The sequence below is a fragment of the Electrophorus electricus genome, chromosome 19, assembly GCF_013358815.1.
Source record: "Electrophorus electricus isolate fEleEle1 chromosome 19, fEleEle1.pri, whole genome shotgun sequence".
NCBI lineage: Eukaryota > Metazoa > Chordata > Actinopteri > Gymnotiformes > Gymnotidae > Electrophorus > Electrophorus electricus.
In genome coordinates, this window is record NC_049553.1 from 13,051,508 (window position 1) to 13,063,958 (window position 12,451).

General features: G+C 44.4%; 1 protein-coding gene across 1 annotated transcript; it reads left to right on the top strand.

The window, feature by feature from the left end:
• Window positions 1-396: 396 nt before the first annotated feature.
• On the top strand, window positions 397-6,267 carry aqp4 (aquaporin 4). Its single transcript, XM_035519998.1, is given in 7 exon segments — window positions 397-470; window positions 1,380-1,753; window positions 2,183-2,352; window positions 5,006-5,086; window positions 6,000-6,006; window positions 6,009-6,191; window positions 6,194-6,267. Coding segments are annotated over 7 exon segments (963 nt in total).
• The last annotated feature ends 6,184 nt before the right edge of the window (window positions 6,268-12,451 follow it).

Here is a 12,451-nt window from a genome sequence, read left to right on the forward strand (position 1 = left end):
AAATGAGACCTTTTAAGAGCGGAAATGCCCTCATTATAGAAATTAGATGCCCTCGTAAAAAGATGTAAGTATGCGGAGTGCTGTAACATCTCCTCATTAGTGGAGGCTCCCGACATTCAACCTACGGGGCGATGTTGAGCGGCAGAAGGAAAGGACCTCACATGCACCTGTGTGGGAGATAAGCGTTTTGCTCCGCCTGTTCCACTCTCTGTAGGACATGGCTAATGTCTGCCAAACCTGCAGGCTCTAAGTCATTCCCCACGAGTCTGGTGCAGGTGAGCCCGTGGGCGTTGTGCCTTTGATCTCCTCCTCCTGAACGTGCCTTCTCCCAAACCCTCGAGGGATGATGCCCCGTTGCCACCGCGATACATCTCCACGCGCACACCGAGGCGCAGAATGAGTCGCTCCTGCTTGTCCACCGTGTTCCTCCCTATCGCGTCGGCGCTCACCTTCTGTCCTGCTCCTCAGCCGTAAGTCAAAGCAACACATTATTGTTTTGCGTTGATGAATATAGACGTGGAGTATAATTTCGCTGAGCTAATCAGACGAGTGAGAGTGTGCTGATGTCAAACATCACTGCGTTACGATGGCCTGGGCGCAAGGCGTGACGTCTGTTCTGTGTGATTCATTTGACATGCAGACCTTGCCAAATGTACTGACTGTGCGGGGAGTCACTGAAGTGACAAAGTAACTTTAAGTAAACACTAAGGTTGTTTTCGAGGCTTCTCTAACATTAGAATATCAAATATCAGGACTACAAGTACAATAAAACTAACAAAATGTTTTAATTTGCCTAGCGCATTTACTTAGTGTAACCCCCACCCTATTGAGAAAAAAAAGTTTGTTTGCTGAGTCTACTAAAGATATCCAAAAGGACAGCGTTTTATCACTGTACATTTCACACACTTGATCAGTTTGACAGCTACATGGGATTAAAGCAGTAACTATTGTACTGGCTCAGAAGACTGTGTAAAGACTAGCCCGGGATATTTAGGTACACAATTTTAATTGATTTGCTAAAGATAAGAAAACCATGAGACTGACATGAAAAGAAAGTACAGGGTTATACTGACACGTAGAGAAACAGAGGACAGTGATCCCCCCACGCCCCACCGTGTTGAATTAACACCTGCCTTGTTGAAGTAACCTTTAGAGTGTCATTACATGGTCTTGTGTATACACTGCAAGTGTTAATTCAATACTTGTTCTGTACACTGTCTAAGTCTGGGGATGTGGAGATGAGAAGGCCGCAGACCACAGACAAGGCTGTAGAAATGAGTGAGCTCCTAGTGACAGATCCACTTCTACACAGTGTGAAGAGGCGAATGTGGACTGAAATGTGATTCGATGCCGTTCTGAAAGTGCCTCCCGTGGTGCAGCCGTGAGCGAGCTTCGGTGGCGTTTAAGGGCATTTGGACGAAGTCGTTTAGGCGCGCCGTCTCCGGCGAGTTCCTAGCCACCCTCATCTGTGTCTTGCTGGGCCTGGGCTCTACCGTGGACTGGGCGTCGGGCACGGAGAAGCCGTCACCCGCCGACCTGGTGCTCGTCTCGCTGTGCTTCAGCCTGGGCGTCGCCACCGTGGTGCAGTGCTTCCTGCCCTTCAGCAGCTGCCACATCAACCCGGTGGGCAAGCTCAGCCTCGCCAAGGCCCTGTTCTACGTGACGGCACAGTGCCTGGGAGCCATCGCCGCCGCGGGTCTTCTCTACCTGCTCACGCCCAGCGCTGTTAGGGGCAACCTGGGCGTCACCAATGTAACGCCCTTTTAATAGAGTTGAAGGATACGCATAAAGAAATACAGGGTTTTTTTAAATAACTTAGGGCTATGTCTTAACTATTGGTCAAGGTTTAAGTCAAAATTTCTCATTCATGATCCTGGAGTACAGCTGAACTGCACAGAGTGAGCTACACCTTCAGCATGGCCATTTTAACGCACACGTAAACCAGACAATGTAGGCTTACGCCGGTACCAGGCCTGGGAAACCTGCTCATTGACCTGCTGGATGCAGGTTATATGGTCATATTCAGTATTGTATTTTGTTGAGCGTGTTTCATCCTTTACACAGTGTTGAAATAAACCCCACAGTTCATTTCACCCTCTATGTTCTCTTATAGAGCTTTATTACTGAGCTGATTCAGTGCGTATTAAACGTATTTTGTGCAGAAGCCGACCCGTTCGCTGTCTGCACGTAAACCTGGACATCTCGGTGGGTCACGCACTGCTCGTGGAGCTCCTGATCACGTTTGAGCTGCTCTTCACCGTAACGGCCACATGTAATGCCAAGCGTGCCGACCTCACAGGGTCAGCCAGCCTCGCTATCGGCCTTGCCGTGGTAATCGGCCATCTGTTTGCGGTGAGTCAGCAGAAGCGCCTCTAAAGTGTAGCTCTCGGCACGCGGACCCACGTCACCCTGCGCTGAACTGGCTCTAGGCATGCGGACCCACGTCACCCTGCGCTGAACCGGCTGTCGGCACGTGGACCCACGCCACCCTGCGCTGAACTGGCTCTAGGCATGTGGACCCACGTCACCCTGCACTGAACCGGCTCTCGGCACGCGGACCCACGTCACCCTGCGCTGAACCGGCTCTTGGCACACGGACCCACGTCACCCTGCGCTGAACCGGCTCTTGGCACGCGGACCCACGTCACCCTGCGCTGAAACGGCTCTTGGCACGCAAACCCACGCCACCCTGCGCTGAACCGGCTCTCGGCACGCGGACCCACGCCACCCTGCGCTGAACCGGCTCTCGGCACGCGGACCCACGTCACCCTGCGTTGAACCGGCTCTCGGCACGCGGACCCACGTCACCCTGCGTTGAACCGGCTCTCGGCACGCGGACCCACGTCACCCTGCGCTGAACCGGCTCTCGGCACGCGGACCCACGTCACCCTGCGCTGAACCGGCTCTCGGCACGCGGACCCACGCCACCCTGCGCTGAACCGGCTCTCGGCACGCGGACCCACGCCACCCTGCGCTGAACCGGCTCTCGGCACGCGGACCCACGCCACCCTGTGCTGAACCGGCTCTCGGCTTGTGCACCCACGCCACCTTGTTCTGTTTTTGTCCTCCTCTGTCACACCTGATCCACCCCATTAGCCAATTACCGAGCCCTTCATGGTTTGTTGCAGATGAGAATTTACAATGTGCAGCGTAAGGAGGCCCTGATAGAGGCCCGGCTGGAGAGGAGGGCACGCCAGCCAAGCTGATCCACCACACTGCTGAAATAGCCTCTAAAGCCTAGATTAACATGCTAAACATTTTATATAATAATATTTATATTTGCATGCTTCTCAAGTTAGAGGTAGTTCTCAAGAGCATTACCTGGATTGAATAAGTCTGCTACATGGGGGTTGGAAGTAAACTTCAGTAAAGGCCAGTGAATAGAATCATTTGAGTTAGGAAGAGGTTGGTTAGGAAATTATTTAGTCAGAAATGTTCAATTCCAGTGAATCTCACTGGGAGGTTTCTGACATGCTCTCTCTAATCCCTGAACGGCTGGCACAGCTGTGCCAACAGACTCCCTCCGGTGAACTTGCCCCGAGCCATGCCGAGATGCTGCGATATCAAACACACTCTTCTCCGTTTAGTCTTTTTCTCTCTTCTTCTCCCTTTTCTTATCTGTTCTTTATCGACACATTCCATCTCAAAGTAGCCAAAAACCAGAATTTGAATGTAAGCCTGTGTTTGTCTACGCTGGATAGTTCAGACACCAGGTCGTAATTAGCACGGTCTTCTGGGAGACACAGTTAGGATGTTTGTTTGGTTGCGTAAATGAGTTAAAGGATTTACTGAAGTCTGTTGCCCTGGTGCCAGTTCTTGAATGATGCAGCTGTAACTACAGTACTGAAACAATGAAGCGCATTATGGATTTGATCCCCTTTTAAATTGTTATTGTTATTGTTATTGTTGATCTCTTGAATGCCAGACTCAACGATGAATATGTTTTTTAAACCATCGCAAGGATTTAAATTGCTATAATATGAATAGTGGAATAGTTTCATTAACAGTAATCTCATCTGTTTTGGCCTCATGATAGAGAATACATATCAGTATGTAAAGTGTACATACTTTACTAGTTATCTATTAGTATGTAAAGTGTAAATCCTTTACTAGTTATCTCTTAGTATGTAAAGTGCAAATACTTTACCTGTTATCTATTAGTATGTGAAGTGTAAATCCTTTACTAGTTATCTAGTAGTATGTAAAGTGTAAATACTTTACCTGTTATCTTTTAGTATGTAAAGTGTAAATCCATTACTAGTTATCTCTTAGTATGTAAAGTGTAAATACTTTACCTGTTATATTTTAGTATGTACTTTACCTGTTATCTTTTAGTATGTAAAGTGTAAATCCTTTACCTGTTATCTTTCAGTATGGAAAGTGTAAATCCTTTACCTGTTATCTATTAGTATGTAAAGTGTAAATCCTTTACTAGTTATCTAGTAATATGTGAAGTGTAAACACTTTACCTGTTATCTTTCAGTATGTAAAGTGTAAATACTTTACCTGTTATCTATTAGTATGTAAAGTGTAAATACTTTACCTGTTATCTATTAGTATGTAAAGTGTAAATCCTTTACTAGTTATCTATTAGTATGTAAAGTGTAAATCCTTTACTAGTTATCTATTAGTATGTAAAGTGTAAATCCTTTACTAGTTATCTATTAGTATGTAAAGTGTACATCCTTTACTAGTTATCTATTAGTATGTAAAGTGTAAATACTTTACCTGTTATCTATTAGTATGCAAAGTGTGAATCCTTTACTAGTTATCTATTAGTATGTAATGTGTAAATCCTTTACTAGCTATCTATTTGTATGTAAAGTGTAAATACTTTACTAGTTATCTATTAGTATGTACAGTGTAAATCCTTTACTAGTTATCTATTAGTATGTAAAGTGTAAATACTTTACCTGTTATCTTTTAGTATGTAAAGTCCCCTTTTGGAATGGCAGTTACATGTGCATGAAGCAGCCCTCAATCGTGGCGTTGTCGACTGTTCCAGATACGGTATACCGGGGCCGGAATGAACCCAGCCCGCTCCTTTGGACCTGCACTCGTAACTTAGAGCTGGGAACACCACTGGGTAAGACACGCCAACGCAGCAGGCATCACCGAGAAGATCACAGTAGGAAAACCCCTGCCACGGCTCCATCCTGGAACGTCAATTATAGCCAACTCATTTATAATGTTCTGAAATATTTTGTTATAGACTTTTATTGTTTTTTTTTTTAACTGGGCTCTACAGTAAGTCTGACCCACATACTAAATCTGAGGCCAAGAATAAGACCAACTAAGGTATCAGTGATCAGGCTTATATGTGCTCAAGCGGGACAGAGGTACACTGTCCTCCTACAGGAGTGCCAGCACATACACAGGCCCTCAAACCTGACCCACCTACACCCACCAACCTCCGCTTGCTCATTATTGAGTAACCACTGAGTAATACAAGCGATTTGACTTCATACAGCCTTAACCAAGTCACACGGATTAACAGGCAAACATGCTTAAGTCCTCTACCCACTGGTTCAGGCTTTGGCTTTTGACCTCTTATTGGTCTCTTTTGAAGTTGTGTCTAGTTCAGAATGCATACTTACCAGAAAAAGAAACTGTTGTATTCAGTTTGCACAGCTGTCTATAAAGCTCCATACTGACTACAAAGTCTTGCTCCTGACATTCCTTAATGGTCTTTAATGGCCTATAGCTTCCACATATCTTAATGATTCCTTATATTTCATCCCACCTCCTTCACCCAGCTGAGCCAGGTGTAATGTTAATCCCTGGGATCATTTCCAACTGTCGGAGGAGTTTTTTAATATACAACTCCTACTCTTTCCAGTTTTCCAGAAATTATTTGAAAGAAAAGCTCTTTAGAAGTCCTTAAATCCAGATCAAAGACTTGCTTGTTTCCCCTGCTCCCATGTAAGTAAATAAAGACAAAAAAGACACACAAAAAGATACACAGCTAACTAATGCAGCTTGTTTTACCTCCACACCAGATGTACTGGGGGGGCCCATTCTAGGTGGGATCTTAGCAGCGGCAGTGTATCAGTAACTGTACTGCCCAGACCCTGTGCCTAAGAGTCGCTGCAGGGAGAGGTTCTCCAGAGATGCCTCCGGAAAGTACAAAGAGGTGGAGGGCTCCAGCCTCCAACAAGCTGGAGAGGCAGACGACATCTCCGTCAGGCCTGGTTCCTGGAGATCGATAGAGGAGAGAAGAAGGAGCCTCTCCAGGAGCTGTCGGCTGATGTGCTTTCTTCGGTATGACCACAGCGTGGACTGTAGATGGAGGCCAGGGTGCAGGGCCTTAGCGGTGGCTCTGGAACATTGTGGTCCAGGCTGGAGCTAGTGCAGGAATACTGACCTCAGCCAAAAGACCAATGCCAATTCATAATGAACAGAAGTGTGTTGAAGCTGGATAGTGTGCTAAAATATGCTTGCTAGCTTTGCATTCGTTACTATTTGCATTAGCATTTTTTTGGTAAAGGGTTTCTTCAAGCCCACTGCCTCGTCTCAGGGAATGTGGTAAATTTCATGGCATCCACCAAAGTACATTTCAGCCAGTAAACTTGCTCCGCCATCTCACTTTAAAGTACAGAGAGTTTGGTGAGAGCCTTCTGTCCACTGACTCCATATTCCAACTCAGCCATGTCTGAATGGAATTTTATTTTTACATGAACAAGAATACAACCAAAACCATCCCAATTGTGTGTCTTATTACGCACTAATCTGGAATGAGGATAGACGTATAGTTACGCCATCCCAGGACGACATGAGCCTCCGCACCATAAATGCACAATAAATGGATTAGCATCGAAGACACTGAAGACATTACGACATCAAAGGTTCTGTGGTCGTCAATGAAGTGTTGTGCACGTTTGTTGTGATGGATTTAGGCAGGGAACATGGACATCCTGAGACAGGTCAGCAGGGGTTTCTACAGTAGGTCTCCACTCAGAAGACTGACTTGCCTTTAACCATTCAGATGTTGCACTCTTTTCACCGTTTAGCGGTTTTGATTCATGACAGTGCAACGCTCTTTATGTTAAGACTGAACAATTAATGGTGGGAAGCAGAAGAGGCCAGTGATGTGTAAGGAGGACATCGCTTTATGATTTAAGAAAATTCGAAAGAAAGAAAAACTAGGAAAATGTTCAGTTTAAGAAAGTACCTTCACTTTACTCAGCAGTGATACAGCTAACAGTTAAAACAGACGTTCAGCTGTTATGGTGACATTCAAAGTGGCTAGTGATACTGATTGTTATTATTATTTACATTTATATAGCACCTTTCTCATAGTCAAGGACACTTTACAAATATACCTAGATATTTATATTAGCTTTTACAATCACTCACACACTGTTTGCTTTATAAACCCGGACCTATTTCCGTGCTCACACAAACCATCCAAATTTCCACACACATGCCTCGTCATACGTAAAAGTAGCATGAAACTACGCTCTTGCATGGCCCCGCCCCAAACACGTTTGACTGACCCCTGAAGGGGTGGGGCTTGCGAGCAGCGTTCTGGGCCTTGGGTCCCGCGTCCACTGCGGAGTCCCTGCCTCATCGCACTCTCTCAGTAGAGTCTGCCCAGTAATGGCCTGCCTGTGCTCCAAGCCTTCTGTAGCTTATAATAAACACCGAGCTTGTCTGAAAGGTTTTGCTCGTGCAAATGTAAAGGGTTTTAAATAATAACACTGAGGAATTTCCCCAAACCTCCAGTGCTCCATCCATATAGTATGCTATGGCATGCTAATAAGACTAGTTTCAGAAAGCGGCTTGAAATAGAATTTTGGTGCTTTAGTTCTTTGGATAACTCATTTGATAGCTTTGTTGTCAATAACTGTGTTTGGAAGGGGGATTTATTTATGAATGCTTTATTGCCATTAATTAATAACACTGGTCTGGATTCATCTGTTTTTCAGCTATGTACACTTGCTTTTATTACTGTCATTTTATTACTGTGCTCTCAGAATGTATTTATTTTTTTATAATCATCATTTAGATCTGTACTGTTACTATATTCATAATCAGTTTGTGATTATTCACATTTATGAACTACATGACAAACAGTTGAAAATTAATATAAGCGTGTTGTGTAGACTATTGTAAAGATTACAGTTCTCTAAAAGGTAAATGCTATTATTTTTATGATTTTATAATCACATTATTATTATTTTTGCTTTAAGTGATATTTAAACATGTGTCTGTGTTCTTTTCCGTCTTGCCATCCACACTGACAGTCTTCAACAGCCATGATTTCTTTTAGGGAGAGTACAATTAAAACCTTCTCTTAAGATTACGTTCAAGTTTGAGGTACATCATCGGTTTTCTATAGGTGACAAATCATATACCATCACTGTCATTAGTAAAACCGAACCACCTGCCAGTGGACCAATGAGATAGTACTACATGTTCTTCAGCGACATTTCTATTGGTCCACCCATCGTAACACGTTCTTCACCATGTAAAGGCGTGGGTTTCAAACAGGAGTTGTGGGGGGGGTTGACAGTGAGAATATGCTACTTAGGAAAAAAAAAACAACGCTATGGACATAATTTGCAAATAAATAAAACGTTTTCTAATTGTAAATGTTTCTATATTTAAAGATGAGCCTTTTTAAGTCGTTAATGTCTGATTCAGACAAGTCGCCTCTGTCAGAACCCTCATGTAGTTGCGTAATAAGGCCAGCAGATGGCATCGTAGACCAAGACGCTGCTGACACCGGGCTGCGCCTGCTTGTTTATTGTTGCCCACCAGAGGGCGTCTAGCGGGTCACTAACGAAGTCATTTTCGTAATCAATCAAGTATGTAAATAAATAGACCACAAACAGAAACATTGCATTCTTTGAGGATTTTATTCTCTGAGAAAAAAAATAGTTCATAGATTATATGGGAAAGCAAACCTTTTGGTTGAAATCATCATGTAATGAATAAATTCAAGTAAATTGAAGTTTAAACGCAAGTTATTTTTCCCAACAAAATGTAAAACAGACAGACGGAAGTGTGTCGAAAGATACCATTGATGGTTACATGAGTCCAAAAGTACTGCTCTAAATATTTACAGTGGAGATGGCTTACTAGTGCTTTTTAGTGCTGCATTCACTCACATTTATACCAAACCCTTTGGCTAACGTAGACCCACCCTCAACGAAGCCTTCAGTTTCTGACCTATTGCTTTTGCTTTTTTGAAGGATATCATCTTCTCAGGGTTGGGTGATGCTGGGTAAGACCAGATTTACAGCAGTGTCATTGGCTCTCTGGTCATTCCCTTTCTGCACCCTGTAACCGGTCCAAAACCTGTGCCTGCCCTCCAAGGCCTCCATCCCTCATCTCCTGAAGCCTGTTCTCCTGTTCCCCTGCTTCAAGTCAATCATCTTCAAGCCTAGTGAATAAGGGCATAAATCTGACATTGTGTCAATAGTTCTCATTATGTATACGATACGAGGCAGGGGGGCTCTACCCTCGTGGCGCATTCATCAAACTGAAAGCCGACTCCTCACCGTGCCAGGCATTCCAGTATAAAGCCACTAATCATACAGTCCCCCGTTAGTGCCACTAATAGCAAAACAAATGAACCGTGGAACTAAGGAGTTAAGATTCCAAGGTTCGCTCATTTTAAATACGCAAGAAGCATCTTCTTTTAAAGGCTGGCCAAGAAAGAGGGACTTTCAGCAGGATTATTTATTCCGGATCAATATCTGCCATCACCAGAGACATCTCGTTCTGAATGTAACTTGCAATCATAGACTGGATTCGTGTGAAGCGAACACTGGTCTTTTTTTAAATCCTTCTTCAAACGTGTTTGGTTACAGCTTTGCGTCAGAGTTCACTGTGTGGAGGATTCCTCTTATCTAGGGAGTCAAAGAGAATTCCATATGTGTCCGGACACCTCAAGCCTATCAGGACCCAACCTTACAATGCTACATCAGAGAGTGCAGCAGACCTGACCAGGCCACTAACCGAACACAGGACAACAGAACCGAATAGACACTCTAGAGTCAAGAGGCCAGAGTGAAAGAGCCATGCAGGAGACACATATCATGCATTTACCCTGACTGGCCTTTGCGTATTGGCCAGTTTATTTTTTGCGTACAGCCAATGCAGGCTGTTTCTGACAGCACTGTGGGCGTGTAGTGAAGGACAAATACGACTCGTGTTACTGCAGTCCTGCTTTTTTCACTCATACACACTATACCAAACAAAATGGTAACAGAATTATACTAACTTTTGTCTGCAGCCAATTTCTGTTTGGTGCTGTTTGCAGTCCCGCAAGGCTTCCCAGTGCTCTGGAGAGCTTGAGATGGCTTCCAAACAGAACTGGCAAAGAGATAAAACACACACCTTGGAAATCATTAGCAATTAATATTTGTGGGGATGGTGGAGAAATTACGCAGTTAAACGCCGGTTTAATAATTCACACTATAAACAAGAAAGTCTCCCACTTCCTTAATAATTTAGACGTAAGCTAATGTTGATTTATTCAGGATGGCTTGTGCCACCGGGGCCGCCTGAAGTTCTCACATTTGAATTAAAGTAGGACAGTAGCAGGCAAGACTGTAATAACATTTGTATAATTTTATTATTGCTCTCGGCTCAGTTCATTTCCTCCTCCAGTAGCAGCGTGAAATTGTGTGATTTTCCAAAGCGCCCCGAGTGGACCGCTGTGGGGTCGCCCGGCGCTACAGGACAGGAAGGACTGCAACATTCTCGCAAGCTTGTATGTGCACACACACACACACACACACACACACACACACACACACACACACACACACACACACACACACACACACACACACATGCACGTCTTCGTGCACATACAAACATGCGCGTAGGCAGTGCCGTGAGACACGTCCTAAAAGATTGATACACACAAAAATGTACAAGCACTGATGAAAGGTTACACAACACACACACACACACGTACATGCACACACACACACACACACACACACACACACATATACATAAAGCATTATTATTCAGGGACCTTGCAATGTCGTTCCAGTCACTGCCTAATAACTTATCCGGAGGAATGACGCGTCAATGTGACAGGGAAGACACCGACACCCTCTCATCCGGATGGGCTGGTAAATATTTCAGTGTAGCCTATGAGAATATGGCAGACAAAGGGGGACAAAATTAACCACAGACAGAAGAGTCTGGATCACTGCAGTTGAAGTGAATTATGTGCTCGGAGTCAGCAGCCCCACTAATCGTCTCTAAGCAATCTGAGTAATGCTCCAAAGTACAGTGACGCTCCCAGCTATACCTTAGTGTGACTTTCTATAACACGTCTTCCTGGACAGCGTGTTCCTAGAAAAAACGGGAGCTTGATGGAGGCTAGAATTGAATCCTGTACTAGATGTAATAACAATTAGTTAGCTGTTAAGACAAAACAGGCCTTTGTATACAAGAAAACCCTTGAATTGAACAATCCAATGCCACTCAATTAAAACTCAGCAAGCTTTCCCACTCAAACACAAGGGATATGATCTGTAATCCAAATGAACATCACAGGTTCATAACCATGTATTCAATATTTTGATAAAACAATGTTGCGCAACCGTTTTGGGGCAGAACACTACAATATAAAATTTCTGCTTTTCGGAATTGCAAATTTCTCGATAGCCAGTCTTACTGGAGGCCCGAGCACAGAATATGGCACATATATCATCCTCCAACACGCATGCTGTGTAGGATACGCGAAGTTTCAGTCGTGTAAGATGTTGCCACATTGTATCTTTTATTGAAAATGTTTTTCAGCAACAAGAAATAAAAGTTGCAGCTGAGCAATGAGCCTCCTCTTTCTTCCCCTTGTTGCTCTTTATAGAAGTGTAATTTTTTTTTTTTTTTTTCATTTTAGGAGTCGAATATGTAAACAAACAAGTTTAGGCGTTATTAGCATGTGTGCGGAGCACCTGAGTCCACCCAGGGCTCTGTGGCAGGATAAGGGTGGAGACCTTCTGATTGGTCTCCTCCTGGGAAACCTCCACCTCCCACTGCTTTCTCAGCCCCCAACCTCTGCTTCCCCTCTCCCCCTCCATCTACCCAGCAGCCCCCGAGACATATCGCGAGAGAAACAATGCAAATTAGCTGGAGCCCAAGTTTTGATGAAAGACATTTGTTTGGGTTAAGTATTCCTCTCTCGCCACTGGGGTCTGACTCTGGCGGTCGAGTGTGACGACTAGCCACCCATTCAATCAAATCTCCGTTAAGAAAGAGGCATAACGTGACCGAGCGGTTGCGGTGACGGATCGAGCTGACTTTGTCTGTTCATTCAGTTCCATTTGAGTGTTTTAAGTTTGGAAAAGGAGTCCTGAAAATGGAAAACGAAATCAGAGAGGCTTTTCACGTACTGCTACGGTACACGCGGTGTTTGACAGCACTCGAGCACTGGGCCCCACCGCGGAGCAGACAATGAGTGTTTACAGGAGTTAACCAG